A 17,172-nucleotide genomic window follows, 5' to 3' on the forward strand; every position below is an offset into this window, starting at 1 on the left:
ATTTATTAAAGTTTCAAAATGTTACAAAAATAAGAAAAAGAAAAAAAGAAAAAAGAAAATACAAAGTACGGAAAAATAAAAACAGTTAAAAACAAATCAATCTTTCCATATCTTGTCTTTCGTTTGCTTGTTTCCCTGACCTCCTCACACCTCCCTTTTTTGTATTCCAGTTCAATTAGTTAATTTAGCAAATCCTTTCCCTCTTTGTTTTTATCTTAATCCTTTATCTTAATATATTATAACTTTAGATTATCACCTGTTAACAATCCATTTTTACATATTCCTTTATAACATTGCTGCTAAAAACCACTTAACTTCATTCCGACATCATTCTAACATTCATTAATTTTGCAATATTTCTGTAAGTAATCTTTGAACTTTTTCCAGTCTTCTTCCACTGACTCTTCTCCCTTGTCTCGGATTCTGCCGGTCATTTCCGCCAGTTCCATATAGTCCATCACCTTCATCTGCCATTCTTCCAGGGTGGGTAGATCTTGTGTCTTCCAATACTTTGCAATAAGTATTCTTGCTGCTGTTGTAGCATACATAAAGAAAGTTCTATCCTTCTTTGGCACCAATTGGCCAACCATGCCCAGGAGAAAGGCCTCTGGTTTCTTTGATTTCTGCTTGAATCAAAGGCTGTGACTATGGTGCAATATGCACAATGATACTCATTTGTACCTGTTGGATTACTGAGGGAGACAAAGTAAGATCAATTACTGCCTCAATATCATCTATCTGTGGGTGCTCCTTTTCTCAATAGATCGTTACACACTTGCGAAATCTATTAGAAAGTTCAAACACTTCATTGGTCTGATGCATCCATTAAGCAGAATACTCATTTTCTATACTTTTGCAAGGCAAGAAAAAAAATTAAGCACTGCTATGCCATCCTGCAAAAAAGGTTTCTAAAATAGTTCACGGCGCTGGCATAAATGAATCTGCCATAACGCAATTCGTTGCAAAACATAGCAAGTCACAAAATGTTCCAGCCAGCTTTCAGACAATTGGAACAGAAGGCATTGGAACTGGAAATTTCCAAGCAATTGGAGGTAACTTTAGGCCACACTTTGAACTACAGTGGTACCTGAGGTACCCGAGGTTAAGTACTTAATTGGTTCCAGAAGTCCGTTCTTAACCTGAAGCGTTCTTAACCTGAAGCAGACCTCCCCATTGAAAGTAATGGAAAGTGGATTGATCCGTTCCAGACGATGAAAAATACCCCCTAAAACAGCAATTTAACACGAATTTTACTGTCTAACGAGACCATTGATCCATAAAATGAAGGCAATAATCAATGTACTGTACTATAAAATAAATAAGACAGTATTTTAGATGAAAAAAAATTAACATTTTCTTTTTCTTACGTACACTGATGATAGTCAATTTGGATGGGGGGCTTTTATCCATTTCTGCAGTCATACAATCAACCAGTACCTGAACTGGGTTCCACACAGTCACAAAAACAAGTCACAAAAGTGAAGTCACAAGCCACAGTCACAAAAGCAAAGTTACAAGTCAGTCCCATAAAATGAAGAGCAAGTCAAAGTCAAAAAACCGAAAAAGCCACACAAACCAAAACGCAAAAAAATAGCAAAAACCAAACCTCCAAATCTAACTTCTGTGTTGCGTGGGTGCTCAGGATTCAACAGCTGGCAGACTCAACAGGAAGCCTCTGATTAGCAGCCAGGGACTCAATTAACAAACGGAACACACGAAAACAGGAACCAGACGGTGAAAAGCGACCCCTAAAACAGTACTTTTACATGAATTTTACTATCTAAGGAGGCCATTGATCCATAAAATGAAATCAATAAAACATTACAAAATGAAAATGTGTTTTTTTCTTACCTGTGCTGATGTTTGGATGGGGGCTCAGGGTCCTCTTCCACAATCACAATCGGCTTGGCTCCCAGCATTCGCAGAGCCTCCGCAGGCCCCGCGGATGTCAGGGCTTGGCTCCAGGCAGTGGCGAGGCCTCTGAGAGCTCGGAAAACTTACTTTCGGGTTACAATCGTTCGTAACCCGAAAAAAGGTAACTTGAAGCGTTCATAACCCGAGGTACCACTGTATCAGCAATAGCAATAAAACCCACTGAACAATACCCCAAACCAAGAGTCTGTTCAGCAACCTCAGCCTTTGTAGCTGGAGTCAGCCAGGACCCCACCCTCCCAGGCCAGGTGGAAAAAAGCTAGCCAAGCAGGGAGCAGGTCTTCCAGGACTCGCAGCAGTACAGGTGCAAAGAAATTTTGCCCCTTCAGATGTTGCTGAACCACAACTCCCATCAGCCCCAGCAAGCATCACCATTTGCCAGGGATGTAGTTCAACATCTGGAGGGCCAGAGGTTCCCTTATACCTGCTCTGCATACTACTTCTCTCCTTCCAGCATGTTCACAGCAGTGTTGGGACTTGAAGCAATATCTTTCTGGCCTCTTATCAGGCAGATATTGGGTGATGGGGTTTTAATGTTGTAGATTTGTTAGGGGATGGTGTACAGAGATTGTTAAGTTGTGGGTGAACATATCAGATGACACAGCGATTCTTCAAACAGCTCTTGTTTATTCACAGGCCAGAACAGAACTGAACTGAAGGGTTCAGCCAGCCTGCTTATATAGAGCTCCACTACCATGCAACTGTAACAACTTTCTGTAACTATCCAATCACTGAACATCACTTTCAATCCCTTCTTTGCATATGTGGACCTGAGTGAAAACTATCTACAGTATCCCCCTGCTGGCCGAGGGTGAGAACTTCAGTACATAACAGATAATACTGTGTTAATGTATATGACATAATAGGCATCACTGAAACCTGGTGGGATAAGTCCCACGATTGGAATGTAATAATGGAGGGATACAATCTATTTCAGAGAAACAGACCAGACAAGAAAGGAGGAGGAGTGGCGTTATATGTCAGGGATGTGTATACCTGTGAAGAGATCCAAGATTTAGAACCTCAAAGCCAAAATGAGAGCATTTGGGTCAAAATTAAGGGAGAGAAGAATAACAGAGACCTCATTGTGGGAGTTTACTATAGATCCCCAAGCCAAACGGAGGACATAGATGATGCCTTCCTGGAACAGATGGCCAAGCATGCAAAAGGAAGGGAGATAGTAGTAATGGGGGACTTCAATTACCCGGATATTTGTTGGATGTCAAACTCAGCCAAGAGCATAAGGTCAAACAGATTCCTCACTGGTCTTGCAGACAACTTCATTGTCCAGAAAGTGGGAGAAGCAACAAGAGGAACAGCCATTTTAGATCTGGTCCTAACAGGTGACTCATCTAATTATCGTGACCCAAATAATTATCGCCCAGTCAGTCTGACATCAATACCAGGGAAGATTCTGGAGTAGATCATTAAGGAAACAGTCTGTGAGCACCTAGAAAGGAATGCTGTGATCACCAATAGTCAGCATGGATTGCTGAAAAATAAGTCATGTCAGACTAACCTGATCTCATTTTTTGACAGAATTACAAGCCTGGTAGATGAAGGGAACGCAGTGGATGTAGCCTACCTTGATTTCAGCAAGGCATTCGACAAGGTGCCCCATGATATTCTTGTAAAGAAGCTGGTAAAATGCGGCCTTGACTATGCTACCACTCAGTGGATTTGTAACTGGCTGACTGACCGAACCCAAAGGGTGCTCATCAATGGTTCCTCTTCATCCTGGAGAAGAGTGACTAGTGGGGTGCCACAGGGTTCTGTCTTATTCAACATCTTTATCAACGACTTGGATGATGGACTCAAGGGCATCCTGATCAAATTTGCAGATGACACCAAACTGGGAGGGGTGGCTAACACCCCAGAGGACAGGATCACACTTCAAAACGACCTTGACAGATTAGAGAACTGGGCCAAAACAAACAAGATGAACTTTAATTGGGAGAAATGTAAAGTATTGCACTTGGGCAAAAAAAATGAGAGGTACAAATACAAGATGGGTGACACCTGGCTTGAGAGCAGTACATGTGAAAAGGATCTAGGAGTCTTGGCTGACCACAAACTTGACATGAGCCAACAGTGTGACGCGGCAGCTAAAAAAGCCAATGCAATTCTGGGCTGCATCAATAGTAGGAGTATAGCATCTAGATCAAGGGAAGTAATAGTGCCACTGTATTCTGCTCTGGTCAGACCTCACCTGGAGTACTGTGTCCAGTTCTGGGCACCACAGTTCAAGAAGGACACTGACAAACTGGAACGTGTCCAGAGGAGGGCAACCAAAATGGTCAAAGGCCAGGAAACGATGCCTTATGAGGAACAGCTAAGGGAGCTGGGCATGTTTAGCCTGGAGAAGAGGAGGTTAAGGGGTGATATGATAGCCATGTTCAAATATATAAAAGGATGTCATATAGAGGAGGGAGAAAGGTTGTTTTCTGCTGCTCCAGAGAAGCGGACATGGAGCAATGGATCCAAACTACAAGAAAGAAGATTCCACCTAAACATTAGGAAGAACTTCCTGACAGTAAGAGCTGTTCGACAGTGGAATTTGCTGCCAAGGAGTGTGGTGGAGTCTCCTTCTTTGGAGGTCTTTAAGCAGAGGCTTGACAACCATATGTCAGGAGTGCTCTGATGGTGTTTCCTGCTTGGCAGGGGGTTGGACTCGATGGCCCTTGTGGTCTATTCCAACTCTATGATTCTATGATTCTTCTATGATTCTTTGCTGCATGGATTGATAGGTATACATGTGTGTATGTGTGCTTGGTGGGCTGGGGTTAGAAAGCTAACAGTGCAAGTAGATAAATAGGTACCACTGTGGCGGAAAGGTAAACGGCATTTCTGTGTGCTCTGGTTTCCTTCGCGGTGTTCCGTTGCACCAGAAGTGGTTTAGTCATGCTGGCCACATGACCTGGAAAGCTATCTGTGGACAAACACTGGCTCCCTTGGCCTGAAAGCGAGATGAACACCCCAACCTTTGACTGGACTTACCTGTCCAGGGGCCCTTTACCTTTACCTTTACCTTTTAAGCAGTGTTCTGCTCCCATGATCTGACTGTGCTGCCATCCAGTTGTTGGAATGCTCCTTGAAGATATAAATACCTTTGGGACACATAATCCCTTAACATGGGATATGGCTTCTGAGCGTGACTGCTGTGAAGCTTCTGGGTCTTTTCACATTGCTGATTTTATATATTCTTTCAGAGAAGAGAACATGTCTGAAACCATAAAGGAAAAGCTGGAAAATTACCGAACGGCTCCATTTGACAGCCAGTTCCCCAATCAAAACCAAACCCTGAACCGCTGGCAGAATTATCTTGGTGAGTATAATTTATTTGTGTGAATTTTTGCATCCTTGGGTGAGTAATGAGAAACTAGGACTATTCATCACCTGACATTTGAGTTGCCAGAGAAGTATAAAAAATGTAGTTGTCTTATTGTACCATGTCTGAACTTCCAAACTGTTGACTTTCACTATTGCAGGCAAGGTCCATAGTGTATTGTGCAAGTTTTCCTAAACGTTTCAGGCTGCAGCACTTCTAGATCTGTGCATAAAATGAGGCAGTAAGTGCAAACAATAGGAAAATGCAACAGGTCAGACCATAATATTATCACTATAATATCCTTATTACGAGAATGTGCAAGTGTTATGTATTATTTTTTGTAAGTTGATCTGGATACTTTCTATAGTAGAGGAGGAAAGGAGGATTAAATAACAATAAAATAAGCAGAGATAGGCAAAACTAATGTCTGATGCCACCTTGTGCAAAATACATCCACAGAGTCTTGCAAACAGTTTGGGGTTTAAAAAGCTGTCCCCTGGGCTCTGCACTAGAGGAGCTGCAGTGGTCGTCTACGTAAGTCTGAAACATTTCTCTCTCCACAGATTTCCACCGCTGTGAGAAAGCCATGAATGCCAAGGGAGGAGACCCTTATGTCTGCCAGTGGTACAAAAGAGTGTACACGTCCCTTTGCCCCGTTTCTTGGGTATGTGAATGGAACTGAGCAGGGCTAAGGATTGTGTATGTGAAAGAGAAATAGGTGTCAGGGTAAAGGATGGGCTTGATGGGTGGTGTTTGGCACATTTCAGTGCTCTGTTATTTGACTGGAGGGGAGGTTCTGTGGACCATGGGCTGTGTTGGGTGAAGCCTCAGAGATGCAATAGACAGGTGCTTAATGTGTGTCAGAAAACTTCAATCTGCTCAAAATGATAACTCCTAAAACCTTTTATTTTGCATAAAATTAATAATGTGAGTCTGATGTGTTCCCATATTTTTAGCTGCATGTGGCAAAAGAACAAGGAGGATATGTATTGATAAGTGATGGGTAATAAAAGAACATAACTGGAGCTACTATTTTCATTGTTTTGCCTTGGGGACCTTTTCATGGACAAATTGCAAGGTCAAAATTTTCTTAAATATGAGGATAAGCTAGATAGCTATGCAGGAAACATAAATATCACCTTGTGAACACTGCAACATTTTGCAGGCGACTCCCACAAAACCCACCAAAGAAGACTATTATAATCTATAGTTATGAGGATTAGAAATGTGATTTAATTTTCTACAAAGAAAGCTGCAGAATTCCATGTGCAGGAGGAGATCTGTAGTCTGTCACTTTGCCTCTGTACTAGCCCAGAAGATATGACTAATCAAAGAAGCCTATTAGTCTTTTGCAGGTCACTAGCTGGGATGAGCGCATAGAAGAGGGGACTTTTCCTGGCAAGATCTGATTGTCTTGCCCCTGCCAGTTGCTCCCTTTCTCATGACACTGCTGTGCTGCTGAGGTCCCCCCACCGAAATGCGGTGACTGAAGGATAGTCTGAAATAACGCTTTTTCTTGGTCATGCTGACTTGAGCGTCCAACATCATGTGACAGTGCAAATTCTAATAAAAGGCATAAAAACCTGTAGTTATGGTTTGTGTTAAGATCAGCTGATTACGTGTGAATTTGTGGTATTGTTGCCAATGACTTGAGTGCTTCTTATAACGTATAGAATACACAACTCACATAATTTCTCACAGGACTCCTCCTTGCTTTGCCATAAACCACACCCCTCCACTTCCACTTGATAAGCAGTCTGGAATACTTTTGCACATGGAATTTCCTACTTGCTTGTTAGATTGGAGGCTGATCTGGCTACATCACAGCCAGCCTTCTCTTGCAGCTGGCCAGTTCCCACTTGGTGCTCATGATAAAAGAATGTTCCGCAGGTTGTCTGGATATGTTGTAATAAGTTACATGAGCAGATAACTAAAGTCCCTGAATTCTGTGCTTATGCAAGAGACGGGAGCCTAGAAGACACATTTTACAGAAGGGAGTTACTTTTCCTGCTGGGCTTAAGGGCTGACTTCATCACTGCTGCTTTGGCACTGTAGCATAGGAGTCAATTCCTAGGGGCCGACATCACTCCGGGCCCTCAATAAAATATTTGAGGGGGCCCAAGTCCCCCAAAGTTGATGGTCATTGCCAATTAAATGGTGCACTTGTGCCACATCTTGTGATCGATTATGCGGGGAAAGGCTTATCTGCTCCCCAATCCCATATTTTATTCAAGTTGGCATTCTTGCACTAAAGTGATATTTTTCTCACACTGCGAGAAGCCCTTCACCTAGACAAAAGGAAAACATTAGGTAGTTGAGTGCTAGGAAGCAAGACTTACTCAGGGTGATTCGGATTGCTGTGTAAATATCTGTAGGGCTGAATTGTAAAGTGACAGTGCAAAAATGTCTATTTACTATTGAACATTTACTATTGAACTCTGTGGATTTTGCTTCTGAATAAACACACAAGGTAAGAATGAAAGCCTTGGCCTTCAGGGCTGATTGCAGCCCTCCACACCTCTCTTATCTGGCCCTTGGGATTCCTCTGGCCATTCACACTTTCCCTAGGCTGCATCTTTCATCATCACTGAGCTTCCTCTGTGTGCTTCTGCCTGGCTGTGAGGTGCTCTTTCATTCTGATAATGCCTCTTGCTTCCCTGGATGGAGAGGTGAATGGAAAAATTACAGGGCGATGCTGTACAGTACAGGGCAACATGCAGAGTTTCTCAATAGAGCTGAGTGGGATGTGCTGGAACAGCAACACAGGTGGGGTGCCCTTAGGGAGGAGGAAGATCATCCGTTGTAAGAGATGAGCCCCTGGAGAAATGCGATGCACAGAAGTAGGGCAGTTGGGAGCCATGCTGTGTTGCTGGAGCTGCAAAATTGATTGCATGTTCTCACTGCAGATACCACTTCTGGGCCTGAGGAGCTAGGGCAGCAGTTGCTGACCTCAGAACACACCAAAGTGGCTGTGAAAGATACAGCACGATTCCTGCCACCCTCCAGAGGAGGAAGAGACAGGAAGAGATGGACTTGAAGGAGTGATTTTCCATCATTGACCTTACCACTTCAGATCCAAGGAAACTGGTCGTACAAGAGTATGCGGATAACCCACTTCCTACCTTCCAAGGAAATGATCAGAGTATCAGCTTTGCTGATAAACTTCAGGGAGCCAAGAGGGACATTTTAATGCATTCCAGTAGGTGTTGAGAGACCAGAATAATAATAATAACAAGGAGGCACAAAAGTAACGATCACACAATAAAACCATTCAATTTCTGTTCAAAAGTACCAGAACCACTAGAGACATAAAAGCATGAGACAAAATAGCAGGAGGAGTAATTTGACATTCTTCAATCCCATGGAAATGTCATGCGCAGAGCCTGCATATTCTCACGATAAACACGGTCAAAGTGTTCATTCTGTGCCACGGTCAGGTGGTTCTTCCAGTCCCCAGAGATACCTGGAACAACACAAGAGGGTGTGAAACCACTTGGTAACCACAAAAAAGATCCACTAAAATTACTTCAACTAAAATCAGGACCCCATTTCATCTTGCTCAGGACTTGCCCTTCCACTGGATGAAGCAAGGCAGCTGCCTCAGGTGGCTTTTTTTAGGAATAGCAGGACCTGCTCCCTGGCTGTTCTTCCCAAGCCCTCCCTCAACTGGTACCCCAGGAGTAGTCATGCTTCCATGTTGATGGCCTAGACTTACTTAGCTGCATTTCCCTAAAGCTTCACAAGTAAGAATGGGCAAATCTGTCAATTTTAGTTTTTCTCCTTTTCTCTCTTTTTTCAAATCTTACATAACTGATGCTTCACATGTAAGATTCACCTTCTGTTGTGTGGGCAGGGTGGTCTCTCCCCTTACCTGGCCAATCCCCTGGCAACGCCTCCCCAGGCGGGATTGGGTGATTGGCTGAGGTAGGCGGAGACCTCCAGGTATCCAGCTTGGGGAAGGTGAAGCCAGCCTACACTATGTTAGCAGTTTCATTTTTGCACTGATTAGTTGTGCAGAAAATAGCATACAAAATTCAGAGAAACGTGAATTTCAAAGAACTGTTGAGTTTCGGTACAGGAAAGTGTGAGATGAGTAGGATTACTCAATGTGAACTGAATCAAATTTCTTCCCCACCACTACACTCTCTCTCTCTCTCTTCCTCTCTCTCTTTCTCTCTCTCTCTCTTTCTCTCTCTCAGACACACACCCTCACACACACACTTGTCATAGGTTGCACAAGCCACAGCCTTTGTTTATCACAGGGTATTTTGTTACCTTTCCTCATGAGCTTTCCTTTTGTGTGATCAAAATAGGTATCTGGAAATTGAGTAAAGTTGGACATGTTGTTGTCCTTCATCTTGTGGAAGGAGGCATTTTCCACCACAGAGTTGATTTGCTGACTGTTCAGCTCTTTACCAATAAAATGACAAATCCTCTTCACACTTCCTCGTAGGTCCTGCAGAAGGAAAAAGCAAATGGCTGAATTCTCATATTGACACTGCCACAGGGAGATCTGCCCTTTGAGAAAGAAGAATACAGAGGCCATTCTTGCAGGGAGCATTTAGCAAGAATGATTCAAGGCTACCTCAAATTCAGTACAGGACCCAGGGAATACTGGAGACAGCATTGAATTTGAAGATGTTGAATTAAGTACAGAACAGCAGATTGTAGGCTACACCTGGTCTGTTGCAGAACAAACGAATGCCACCGCGCATGTAATATCAGGCTCTTTGGCCTTAAGTCATTTTTATTTTATTTTAAATATACTGGAGAAGAAGAAAGGAACTCTGAACTCAAAATAGAAATGTTGGAGAAATCAATTGAAAATGGACTATCAAACTGTTTCGTTCCATCTGCTCATTCAAACCCCCACTGTAGCACAGACTTGCTGTGAGCACTATTCACCTTAGTTCTCTACAAAGGACACTTTCCTTTTTTAACACACATACTTTGTATATAAATAGATACATAAATTTCTTTGAAGTATGTTGCTAATATGTTAACTGATGCATAAAGGTGCCTCATCGGAAGTGTTATTATGTGTTTAAAGGATTGTGCTGCAATCCTAACCATGTCTACTCAGAAGTAAATCCCACAGAATTCAGAGATACTCATCCACAGGTATATGGTTTTAGGGGGCAGATTAAGGATGAAATCCTATCGTGATTTTTTCCCTATTAACATTTTAAAGACCAAAGGAACACATCAATCATTATTGTTCTTTTCACAAGGAAATAAATAATCTCTTCTGAAAATTGCTAGTGTTATCACTGCTCCACAGATTTATTTATTTTTTAAAGAGGGGAGAACCATCTGGATTTGACTGCCCATTCTTACCACCTTAAATGTTTCTTTCAATAGTGAAATTAAATTTAAAAATCCTTTACATCCCCACCACCACCCAAGTTTTCTGCACTTACAGCATAACTAAACTGCCCCTCCTGACGTGAGAGAAACAAGACAGGATAGAAACTTTGTAATGAATTGTGAAATCAAGGTAGCAAGAATTGCTTCAATCCTAATTCCACTTACCTGGTGGTGAGCCCCACTGAATTCAATAGGACTTACCGTATTTTTCGCCCTATAAGACGCACTTTTTCCCCTCCAAAAATGAAGGGGAAATGTGTGTGCGTCCTATGGGGCGAATGCAGGCTTTCACTGAAGCCTGGAGAGCGAGGGGGATCTGTGCGCACCGACCCCTCTCGCTCTCCAGGCTTCAGGAAGCTATCCGCTAGCCGTGGGAGACCCAGCTCTCCCATGGCTAGCGGAGACCTTGCCGGCACCCAGAAGCTTGGGGCGCGCTGAGCTCTGCACGCCCCAAGCTTCGGGATTAGCGCAGCGCTCCGCTAGCCGTGGGAGAGCCGCGCGAAGTCGCGGGGCTCTCCCACGGCTAGTGGAGACCTTGCCAGCATCCAGAAGCTCGGAGCGCGCTGAGCTCCGCACGCCCCAAGCTTTGGGATTAGCGCAGTGCTCCGCTAGCCCTGGGAGAGCCGCGCGGCTCTCCCACGGCTAGCGGAGACCTTGCCAGCACCCAGAAGCTTGGGGCGCACTGAGCTCCGCACGCCCCAAGCTTCGGGCTTAGCACAGCGCACCTGGGGGAAAATAAAAATTTATTTCCCCCCAAAAAAACTAGGTGCGTCCTATGGGCCGTTGCGTCCTATGGGGCAAAAAATACGTTACTTCTGAAAGGGCATGTTTAGGTTTTCAGTGACAGGTGGATTTGTGATGGGCCATTAGTCACACGATGAGCTTTGTCTCTAAGGTGTCCCAAGGCTCTTGGCTAAGAGGGCTACCTGTTTCAATAATTTTGAAAGGGAACATGCAGGGAAGATGAATTGATTTGCAAATATCTGTAGATAGCTGTGATGGTAGTGTGTGTTAAAAATGCATATATTTCTGAATCAGCAAACAATGAAACAGAGCATAGACTTAGGCAGAACCAATCAACTGCAACTGGACAGAAAGCACCAGATAAAGGTGAGAATTACTTGGGAATTTGTACCTCTCTAACTCAGAATCACCTTGCCAATTGTAGAAGACTTTTTCAGAACAAAAAATAAAATAAAATGGCAAAATGATATGTCACATGACATAAAGTTGGAGACACAACCTGGAAGTGTGAATATTGTCAAGGTTGGGCCAATACCTGCTGTAGTTCTTCATAGGTGATGATGAAGAAGTTGGATCTGTCCTTCATCTCCATCCAGCTTTTCACATGCTCAAACCAGGAACCATAAGACACTTGAAGAGCAAAGTGTAAAGAGCAAAGTAAACAGTTTCAGAGGCGAGAGGAAAGACATAAAGGATACACCAGTCAGGAACCTACAAAGGGCCTTTATTCACCCAATCAGGTAAAAGGTAGGTAACAGTTAAATCCAGTCAAAGGCAACTATGGGGTATGGCACTTATCTTGCTTCAGGCTGAGGGAGCTGGCGTTTGTCCACGGACAGCTTTCTGGGTCATGCAGCTAGCATGACTAAACCACTTCTGGTGTAACAGGACACCATAACGGAATTCAGAGTACACGGATTCCCCGTTTACCTTCCCACCACAGTGGCACCTATTTACAGAACCAGGGAACTTTCAATAACACCCAGATACAACTAAGCCCAGTACCACCTAGCGACTGAGTTGTCTAATGATTCTATTTACATAGACAAGAGATCTAATATTGTCTACGACACTAGAGCCAGGGATTCATAATATCCTCTCCCTACATTTTGCAGCCATTCCAATTCCCCTTTTAATGATATTTATTACTTTTTTAAAGAAAATGAGGTGAGTACCGCAAGACCTTTTCCCATCCTACGCCATTCCCACTTATCTCGCTGGGAATTGTACTTCTCTGATACAATGAAAGGAAATGAGAGGAAAGGGCAGGAAATAGCCTTGATAACATAGTGGAACAGTGAGGTAGAACAAATGAGAGAGGCTGATTTCCCTCTTTCCTTACCACTCCCACTCAGGAACTCCTCCATGTACTCTTCCAAAGTTCCAGGGTCCTCCACTATTTTTAAGCCCTTGCTGAAATGATAGTATGAGATCATCACATCTTTGGGATTACGCATGGTATAGATAACCTGGAAGAGAGGGAGGGGACATATTTAAGGAAAGCAACAGAAGCAGCCCTAACTAGAGACAGACCGAGGCAGCTTAGGTGGGTCTCATGAAAAGGAAGCAAAGTCTTTGTTGTTTAATTTACTGTTGTTTTATTTATTTCTTTCTTTGTTTATTAAATTTGTATACCATCCTTATACCCCCAGGAGCTAGTAGGAATTAGTGTTTGGTGATGTGTGTTTTTTGCCACACCTCAGGCAGCAAATTGACTTCCTCCATCCTTGATTTGGACAGGGGTTATCTCCCCACCCTTTTTGGGTCAGATACTTGTCTTGACTAGGGCCATAGGTGGAGTGTTTGAAACACTGAGCAGGTCATGCTGCCTAACAGAGCCGAAAGAAAGAGCCAGAAGAAGGTTTGATGTGTCCATTGTTCCTCTCTTACCTTGGCCTTGGAGTGCAGGAAGGACTTGGGGAAAATGTGGAATGGCAGGTGAGATGCCAGGAGCCTGGGTGCAGGAGATTTCAAGGCAAGCTGTAGGCCCGGAATACTGTCAATCCAAGCTATCCGTTCCCACGCTGGTAAACTCTGAACCCAGGAGGGGTCCCCATCACGCCAGATTAAGCCCAGGATCTCCTGCATCCAATGGGTACCTAGAGAAATATTAGGTAGTCTTCCCAACCGCTCTTGATTCTGCAATAAACACATTTCCTTTATCTTGTTCCCTCTCCCCTTCCATGGCTCAATAGCACCAGTCTGCCCCATGCAAAATCAATTGAAAGGATCATAAAAAATTGGAATGGTTTTTTGTGAACAGCAAGTTACTCAGCACCCTTCTACGCAGGCAAGATTCCAAAAATTCATGTCTAGTTTAACATGTTGAACCAAACTGAATGAACTATTTTGATGAGGGTGGAGCCGGTGAGGATATTAGCAGTGTGACTAATCTAGAGCAGACATATTACTTAGCTTTCTATATACAATCAGCATTCATGGATGACTTGTTGCTCACAACACATCTCTAGAATCTTCCTGTTAAAATATAGCAGATCAGCTTTATACTCGATCAAACATGTGATCCAGCTATTCCAGTATTGAAGAACAGATATGCTGCAAGAGGGCATAATTAAGCCTCAGATTCTTTAAGTGGCCCTCCATTTGAAGGAGAATACCACCTGATTCTGCTGCATTCAGTGATAAGAACATTGTCTGCTTAATCAGGAATCCAAAACAGCTTTATACTGAGGGGGGTGGGGGTGACGAGGGGAGAGAAAATGGGAAATGAAATTATTGATTAAAGTTAGCTGTAGAAGTTTTGGATGGACTATCTGAAATTCTTGGACCTGTTTTCCTTAAGCATCTTTCTCTTAAGCAAGAGTGTATCTTCCCGATCTTTTTATAGGTCAGCTATACCTTAATTGTTAAGGTACCTCCAAGTAAGGAGGTTTAGCATGGTGGTGTTAATAGAGTCCCCATTTCCAGGGGCTGTGTATCTAGAAAAACAAAAATCTATGATGCAAGCCACCCGCCTAGCTGTCCAGTGTTTTGAATCACGAGTTTAAGATGCATTTGTCAGTTGCATGGCACTCCTGGTAGAGTGGAATGTTACACACAGCCTTTTGTCATGACAGGACCATCATAATTGGTTTTAAATGAAACTTTTATCTCTTGATCCAACTTGCCGAAAAAGAAAAAGGTGTGTCTTAACATACAAAGACTGTAGGAGATATGAAGCATCAAAAATGGATGCAGGGAGAGATTAACTATTTTATTGTTTAATGTTTCTGAAATAGGACATCATCATCTTTGAAACACCATTTACTCCAAGTTTAAAATTACCTACGTGCACCACTAACCTGACTTGGGGTAAGTGACACTCACTATATCATCATCCAACATTTGGAATTCATTTTCAGCATAGCGGAGCGTTTCCTCTGAGTAGTAGTCCACTACAGGTAAACTGATTCCCTTGTATGTGAAAGAAGTCATTGATGACACTGAAAAACTGTAAAGATGTTATCATCACCATCACCATCATTAATTAAATTTGTATACAGCCAAAGATAACAGTGTGTTTCGCCACACAAAAATACAAAATACACAATAAAGCAAAAACAACGCAGTAACCCCCTCTCACAAACACATTATTATTATTCATTAGAACATATTTATCAAGATATATGAGAGAGTGAGTTTTGATACCACATCCTTTGGGACCTTCAAGTAGGACCCCTCACCTTTCGCATTGGGCAGTGTTGTGGCTGGGCATCTGGGCAATTGAGACCCCCTTCTGCACCTGCCCCAGCTGCGTCACCCCTGCTACGCCAATCTATGCCGGTGGGGGACATGACCGCGGGTGTTTTAAACTGCTTTGCGGCCAGGGGCTTCCTTCTCTTGCCTCCTTGCCAGGTCTCCCAACCCACCCGCCCTCTTTTCAAACTTTGGTATGCATGACCTTGCTATGGGCAAATGTCGGCCGCCTTATTGTTGGGACCGGGTAGGAATATTTCCACTTGTAATTGCTTGTAAATACACATGTAATTGCTTGTGGACTAACTCTCACACTATGGCCATGGAATCAGAGTTTAAATGGCTATTTCCCCAAAGCCCCAAACACAGCAAAAATATGCATTAACTTATGGTCCTGTTACATTCCAAGAGCCTGAGAATTTGCATCAGGACCCCCCAAAGAATAAGGGTAAAACATGAGGGCTTTTATGAACCAAAGAGCTCTATGGGACTTGGAGGCTCTGAGTAACAATAAATAAACCTTTGAAACAACCCCCCCTCCTTTTATAGCCCCCAACCCACCTTAGAATTCAGCCTGTACCATACTTACAACCACTGGCTGCTTCTGATCTTTCCTTCTTCTGGTCTCTTCCTTTCCCTTGTTCTGTCAGCAGTATGCCATGCGAGATGAACTTGATGCTCAAGGTGCTTTTTGATACTCACTTCCTGATTCACAACTTTTTATTCTGCTCTGTGAAACATTCCCAGATAAGCTTACGTAGTAGCAAAGCAAACATAAGGGGGGGGGGAGGACCCAGGCCTTTGGCCGATTGAACATTATATGGCCTTTTAAATGTGTTTGTGGGAGGGGAGGTATTGGTTTGTTTCTGCTTTATGATGTGTTGATAGCCCTAAAGGATCCTCCAACCCACCTTAGAATTCAGCCTGAACCATACTTACAACCACTGACTGCTTCTGATCTTTCCATCTTCTGGTCTTTTCCTTTCCCTTGTTCTGCCAGCAGTATGGCAAGGTGGGACGAAGAATGTTCACAATGCCCTTTGATGCTCAGTTAATGATTTACAGCATTTTATTCTTCTCTGTGGCTGAAAACATCCCGGGGGAAGCTTACGTTGGAACAAAGCTGACAGACCCTATCTAAAAGGCACAACTCCAAAGGAAAAGGGAATGGACAGGGAGGAGGAAGAAACAAAACTCAAGTGCAAAATGAGGCACTGGAGTGTCCCATCTCTCCCTCTGCCGCAGCCAATTATAGAATTGATTTGATTTAGCATTTAATTTTAAATCCGTGCATGTTCCATTCTGGAAATCAGACAGAGGGGAATCAGGCAATCGTTCTTTAAGGAAAGAAAAGGGAGCCTAACAGAAGGAAGCAGGAATTGTCTTCCTAGGTATACACGGAGTTTTCTTGAGGACTTTGCCATGTCACACAGGAAACCTCTACAGAAAGCCCAGGAGAACAAACTAGGACTGACAATTACAAAGAACACCCCCCCCCCCCGCCCCCTAAAGGTGGTTTTCATACATTGCATCATGACACATAATCTGAGAAGTTGTTTGCAGACAATGCAGCCTTGGCAGCACATTCAGGGAAGCTCCACAGAAACTCATCAACCGTTTTGTCCAAGCCTGCATGAAGTCCGGCCTTGTCATCAGCCTGATGGAGACCAACACCTTGGGTCGGGATGTCGCCAGCACTCCATGCATCTGCATTGGTGGCTACACGCTTGAGGCGGTAGACCATTTTGTCCACCTAGGTTCCACCATATCCAGAAATCTCTCCATTGTTACTGAGCCAGACAAGCCTAATGGCAGCTCTGGCAACGGCTCACTTCTCCAAAAGGGTTTGGGAGAGAGAATGTGGAGCTAACCTCCAATACCAAGATGAAGATCAGGAGGATTTTGGGTACCAAATGGCAGGACAGAATTCCAAACAAAGATGTGTTCTCCCAAGCCCACATTCCCGGCGTGTTTGCACTTTATGTCTCCGTGATGTCTACGCTGGCTTGGTCGTGTGTCCCACAGAAGGGAAGATGGCAGGATCTCTATTGCCAGAGAAAGAAAGTTATCTAATGCTGTCTCTTCTCCAGTGTTCAAGGAGCTGC

General features: G+C 43.5%; 2 protein-coding genes across 6 annotated transcripts; one reads left to right on the top strand and one right to left on the bottom strand.

Moving 5' to 3' along the window:
• The first annotated feature begins 5,108 nt into the window (after window positions 1-5,108).
• On the top strand, window positions 5,109-6,843 carry LOC114603552 (cytochrome c oxidase subunit 6B1-like). Its single transcript, XM_028742641.2, has 3 exons — window positions 5,109-5,257; window positions 5,824-5,924; window positions 6,616-6,843. Exons 1-3 carry the CDS (start codon window positions 5,152-5,154, stop codon window positions 6,667-6,669), a joined length of 261 nt encoding a protein of 86 aa, XP_028598474.2. The 5' UTR covers window positions 5,109-5,151; the 3' UTR covers window positions 6,670-6,843.
• A 1,580-nt stretch (window positions 6,844-8,423) lies between these two features.
• LOC114603550 (sulfotransferase 2B1-like) lies at window positions 8,424-17,172 on the bottom strand. 5 transcript variants are annotated; one of them, XM_028742637.2, is made up of 7 exons: window positions 16,007-17,172; window positions 14,674-14,822; window positions 13,262-13,470; window positions 12,714-12,840; window positions 11,907-12,001; window positions 9,536-9,716; window positions 8,424-8,723 (listed from the first exon to the last, which is right to left on the bottom strand). In XM_028742637.2, exons 2-7 carry the CDS (start codon window positions 14,804-14,806, stop codon window positions 8,614-8,616), a joined length of 855 nt encoding a protein of 284 aa, XP_028598470.2. In that variant the 5' UTR covers window positions 14,807-14,822; window positions 16,007-17,172; the 3' UTR covers window positions 8,424-8,613. The 5 variants fall into 5 exon arrangements, with proteins under 5 accessions (XP_028598470.2, XP_028598469.2, XP_077788233.1 ...); XM_028742636.2 differs by lacking the exon at window positions 16,007-17,172 and adding an exon at window positions 15,657-15,797; XM_077932107.1 differs by lacking the exon at window positions 16,007-17,172 and adding an exon at window positions 15,629-15,766.

This window comes from Podarcis muralis, chromosome 7 (genome assembly GCF_964188315.1).
Source record: "Podarcis muralis chromosome 7, rPodMur119.hap1.1, whole genome shotgun sequence".
NCBI lineage: Eukaryota > Metazoa > Chordata > Lepidosauria > Squamata > Lacertidae > Podarcis > Podarcis muralis.

Bases quoted from the DNA above. Each gene is read 5' to 3' on its own strand.
- LOC114603552 (XM_028742641.2), top strand. From the start codon at position 5,152: ATGTCTGAAACCATAAAGGAAAAGCTGGAAAATTACCGAACGGCTCCA. The intron at 5,258-5,823 runs GTGAGTATAATT...CTCTCTCCACAG, and splicing joins CCGCTGGCAGAATTATCTTG to ATTTCCACCGCTGTGAGAAA. The intron at 5,925-6,615 runs GTATGTGAATGG...AGTCTTTTGCAG, and splicing joins CCCTTTGCCCCGTTTCTTGG to GTCACTAGCTGGGATGAGCG.
- LOC114603550 (XM_028742637.2), bottom strand. From the start codon at position 14,806: ATGACTTCTTTCACATACAAGGGAATCAGTTTACCTGTAGTGGACTAC. The intron at 12,841-13,261 runs GTAAGAGAGGAA...CCTCTCTTCCAG, and splicing joins TCCTGCACTCCAAGGCCAAG to GTTATCTATACCATGCGTAA. The intron at 9,717-11,906 runs GTATTGGCCCAA...TTCCTTCTGCAG, and splicing joins CCTATGAAGAACTACAGCAG to GACCTACGAGGAAGTGTGAA.